We start from the raw sequence: 4649 nt of genomic DNA on the forward strand, positions 1-4649 counted from the left end.
GCTATGATCCTCAAATGAATAGATATAACCCATATTCTAACAATTACAATTCACAATGGGAGGAATATTCTAATACTTTCTATGGTGGAAATCAATATGTTGAGCCAAATTACTACTCTCAATCGGAATATAATGAGTTCACGCCGCAATATTTAGATCCATAAATTGGATATCTCATCAAATGCACTGAATGCTAGCAATCTCCAACTTCAACAGATGTCAGAGTAGGCTTATGGGCCTTTTCCTTAACAACCTCATACAGGAATGTCACAAGATCAGGAACCATCAATTTCAGATATGCTAAAAACATTGGTGGCTTCAACTATACAGACCCAAGTTATTCTTCATAGTACAGAAGCGTCCCTCAAGAATTTGGAGAGTACTATGGGAAAAATTGCTACATCATTGAATAATCTTGAGGTTGAGAGTATTAAATAATTACCCGCAGAATTAGAGAGTAATCCAATAGAGAATGATGGTACCCTAACTCTTCAAAGTGGTCCACAACTTGACACGTCACCTCATCCAGGCATAACACTTGATCTAATTCCAACTCAAGAAGTCAGGAATTCAACCCCTGAAGCATCTTCTCCACCGCAGATCGAAACTTTCACGTCAGTTGGCCCATCATCACAGAACATGCTACACAAACCAACTGTCAGATTGTATGTCCCTATTCCTCCTTTTCCGAGCAAATTGACAAAATTTAAGAATGAGGAGGAAAATAAGGTGATCCTTAAAATCAATATTTCGCTCCTTAAAACTATTAAGCAAGTACCACCATATGCTAAGCTTCCTAAGGAGTTGTCCACAAATAAAAGGAAACTGAATGGTGATAAAAAGATCAGTGTGGGGGAGAATGCTTTTGCTATTCTCCAAAGGAAGTTGCTACCCAAGTTTCAAGACCTTGGGATGTTTATAAATCCATACATTATCGGTAAAACCAGGTTTGATCATTGTATAATAGATTTAGGAGCACCTATTGATGTTATGTCTTATTTTATTTTTGCTTCCTTAAAGCTAGGGTTACTAAAAGAAACTAGTGTTATTATTCGATTGGTTGATCACACTAATATTTATTCCCTAATGGTAGTTGAAGATGTTTTGGTGCAGGTTCAATTTAGGAGGCCATTTCAAATTATTACAAGTACAAAGATGGATGTCAAAGCATGGGTACTTACAATGAAATTTTATGGTGAAGTTATACAGTTTGATATGTTGAATTCTATTGATAAGTACAAGAGGAAGAAAGTTCTGTTAAATGACCCACCATAACAATTATGACCACATCATTCAGTCGAGCTAATGTGTTAAACAAAGCAAACTTGCGGGAGTATATCTTACCCTTACCTTGTTATTTTTCATTGATTTTTTTTATTATTTATTTAGTATATGCCTTGAGGACAATGCTTAAATTAAGTGTGGGGGAAGGGAAAAATGCATGTTTAATTTTTATTTGTCATTTCTTTAGTTGTTATTTATATTTGTGTTGTTTAGTTGTCTTTTGTTGTTTAGCTGTTTCTAGTGTCATTTTTTTAATTTTTGTTTTTAGGTTGTTATAAGCATGGTTATGTTGAAAGTTGTCTGTCAATGATAAAACTTCTGATTGAGATAAGAATATGCCTAGGGAATTGATGAATTCTGCATGAATTATGTGCTTAAATCTTGTGTTGTTGTTACTTAAGCTTGATCTTAGATTTTTAAACATAATGTGTGTACAATTAGATTTACTTTTTCACTATTGTTTGGAGATATTTATGCATGCTATCATCTATATATATAGTCTCGACCACTCTAGAAACCATTAAGTAATTGTTTGAGGCGAAATTCTAAGTACACATGATTAGGAAGATGATTAAGGAATGTTCTTTGGATCATTTGAGCCTTTCAAGCTTACCTATGAAATTGAATATCCTAGTTTCCCATTTTTGAGCCATAATGACTAATCTTTTTCTTTTATAAGCTAATATCTAAACCTTTGTAGCTTAAAAATTTTATCATTTTTGTGACCCATTATACCATAGTTTTATATGATTGTTTGATTTGGTGGGTTTGGTTATGGATTGTAAGAAGGTGAAGTTGTATTGGTTTGTTGGATTATAATGTGAAAGTATATGATCTACTATTTCTTCCATTGAGTTGAATTGAAAAGAAAAAAAAAACATAAAAAAATCTGCACTGAGAAATATGAAGAAAAAAAAAAGAATTATTGCAAAAGTATAAGTGTGGGGGAAATAGTAAGATCAATGTGGAAAGAAAAAATGGAAAGATTATGTATTTTCTTGAATTGTATGGGAAATTTGTAGAAAGATCTAGAGAATAGAAAAAAATATATAGGCTATGGTGTGATTTAAGCTTAAATATTCATTTTTCATCTACCTCTAACCTTAGCCTCACATTACAAGCTTTTAAAGACTTTTTGATTCTTGATTATGTGTGTTTACATTAGTGGAGAACAATTAGTTAATATCTATGGAGTAGATGTTTTTCATCAAAAATATTATTATAGAAGAGACTTTAAAACATATTGTGGCATGTATAAATTGATTCAAATGGTTGTGTTTTGGTAGGTTTAACTGTGCATAATCATAAATAGATCGAGTTTAAGTGGTGACTAAACATTGAGTTGAAATTCTGAGGAATGTGGAATTCGAATTTTTCTTATAACGTATTTGGTTGATCAATCTTTGAGACAACTAATGCTTTTAACAAAACCATTGTTTATGTTTTTATTTGCTTATGTGTTTAGTTTTTTGTTTTTTTTTTTTTGCTCAAGGACGAGCAAATGTCACTGAGATGCAAAACCTATTCAAATAATTAAAGCAATATGGGCAGTGCTTGCTGTCCAAACGTTTTTTCCAGATTTAGGGCAAAAATTGAAATTTTGTTTCTCTTAAACCATAACATATTTTCCTCTACAATTTTACAGGGACCCTTGTACATGTATCAACTAACATTCTACCGAATTTCATAGCTTTTAGATTAGTAAAACCAATTAAAAAGATAAAGAAATATGGGCAGTGCATGCTGCCCAAAAATTTTCCAGATTTGCATCACAATGCCAAAAAGTGCATAAGTTGGGCTTAAATATATTTTTTTGTGATTTTCCAAAGACTAACATTAAGTTTTGGGAAAAATTAAATTTCCTCAATAGAAGTGGTAAAAAACCCTTACAACTCTAAGCAAAATATAAAATATAAACAAGGATTGATTAAATAATGTTACAACTCTATAACAAATTATACATGTAAATATAGAAAAAAGGTAGAAGAAGATAGTAATAGAAAATACAACTCTATAACAAAATGATACAAATAAATTAGAAGTAGTAGTAGAAAATATGTAGAGGAGATTACAACTCTAAAACAAAAGATACAAGTAAATGAGTAAATAGAGAATAATAAAAGAAGATGAAAAGCAATAGAATAAAAGAAAAAGAACAAGAACAATGAAAGAATACTCTCACTCACACCACCAAAGTGAAGAGTATTGGGATCACCAACCTGAACAAGGTTTGAAACCTTTGTCCAAAAGCTTATTTCCCCCTAACTCAAGCACTAAGGGAACTCTCACAGTTTGGAAATAGCTGTGGAATTATTAAGCCTCTAGGTGTTTTCTAGCCAAGTGCTCTGGTGGATAGAAAAATTGAGTCTTACAAGTGAGCAATTGGCTCCTATTTATAGAGTTTTGAGACACCCTTTGAATTTCAAATTCCACCAACCCCCTTGGATGTTACCTTTGTTTAATTGGATGTTTATGGAATTAAAATGGAGATTTGGGAGTTACTTAGGATGTTAGAATCGTTCAAATTGGAAAAAACTAAAGAATCCAATTTTGCTGTCGGCCTCACTGGATGCAGCCAGGAGTGTCAGTGGTCGCGACCACTGGCCTCTGTCCCCCAGGTCACGGCCAGTGATAAACAGTGGCTGCGGCCACAGCCCATTTTCAGCACATATTTTTGTGCAATTTTCCAAACGGTTCCAAATCACTCCCAATTGATTTTGTAACCCCCAAACACATTATTGGGGTTAAAACCAAGTCTCCAACAACTATTTCACTTATGGCCTTATGAAATTCAAATCAATATTGTGCAACAACAAATTTACACAATAATGGGCAACATTTGGGAGTTACAAATTTGTTACTGAAATTGTAACTCTCAAATATGTTACACATTTGCACTATCCAAATGTTGTAACTTTCATTTGTATGTTACAACATGTGACACTCTTTGTCACATTTATTTAATCTAAAATATTATATTATGAAATAATATAACAATAAGTAATTACCAAGCACTACGCAACTACACAAATTATTTTCACAAACAGAGGCAGTAGGGTGCGATCTGACCCATTGAAAGCCAGACCACAAATTTTGGCAGCATGCATTTTTACTCACACTTAACCACAACAAGCATTTCTAGCATAAACCCTAGCCACATTCATGCATGCAATTCATCATAACACACAACCTCAATCATAAGCATAAAAATAAGCTCAAAAACCATTGAAATACCCTATACAACCAGATCTACAAGAATCACCATAAAACTTGAGGAAAGCAATCATAGATTCTACCTTTTGAAGCCCTAGCTTGGAGATGTATTCCTTAACTCTTCAAAAGCTTTCCTTGGTGCTCTAAACTCT

At 32.9% G+C, this 4649-nt stretch overlaps 1 protein-coding gene across 1 annotated transcript; it reads left to right on the forward strand.

The window, feature by feature from the left end:
• The first annotated feature begins 264 nt into the window (after positions 1-264).
• LOC133799615 (uncharacterized) lies at positions 265-1275 on the forward strand. The gene is made up of 2 exons (XM_062237614.1): positions 265-427; positions 530-1275. Exons 1-2 carry the CDS (start codon positions 265-267, stop codon positions 1273-1275), a joined length of 909 nt encoding a protein of 302 aa, XP_062093598.1.
• The last annotated feature ends 3374 nt before the right edge of the window (positions 1276-4649 follow it).

The sequence above is a fragment of the Humulus lupulus genome, chromosome 9, assembly GCF_963169125.1.
Source record: "Humulus lupulus chromosome 9, drHumLupu1.1, whole genome shotgun sequence".
Taxonomy (NCBI): Eukaryota; Viridiplantae; Streptophyta; class Magnoliopsida; order Rosales; family Cannabaceae; genus Humulus; species Humulus lupulus.

What these genes read in the sequence shown, in the direction of transcription:
- LOC133799615 (XM_062237614.1), top strand. Translation starts at nt 265, where the DNA reads ATGTCACAAGATCAGGAACCATCAATTTCAGATATGCTAAAAACATTG. An exon ending in GAATAATCTTGAGGTTGAGA is followed by an intron (nt 428 to 529) that starts GTATTAAATAAT and finishes CACCTCATCCAG; the next exon opens with GCATAACACTTGATCTAATT.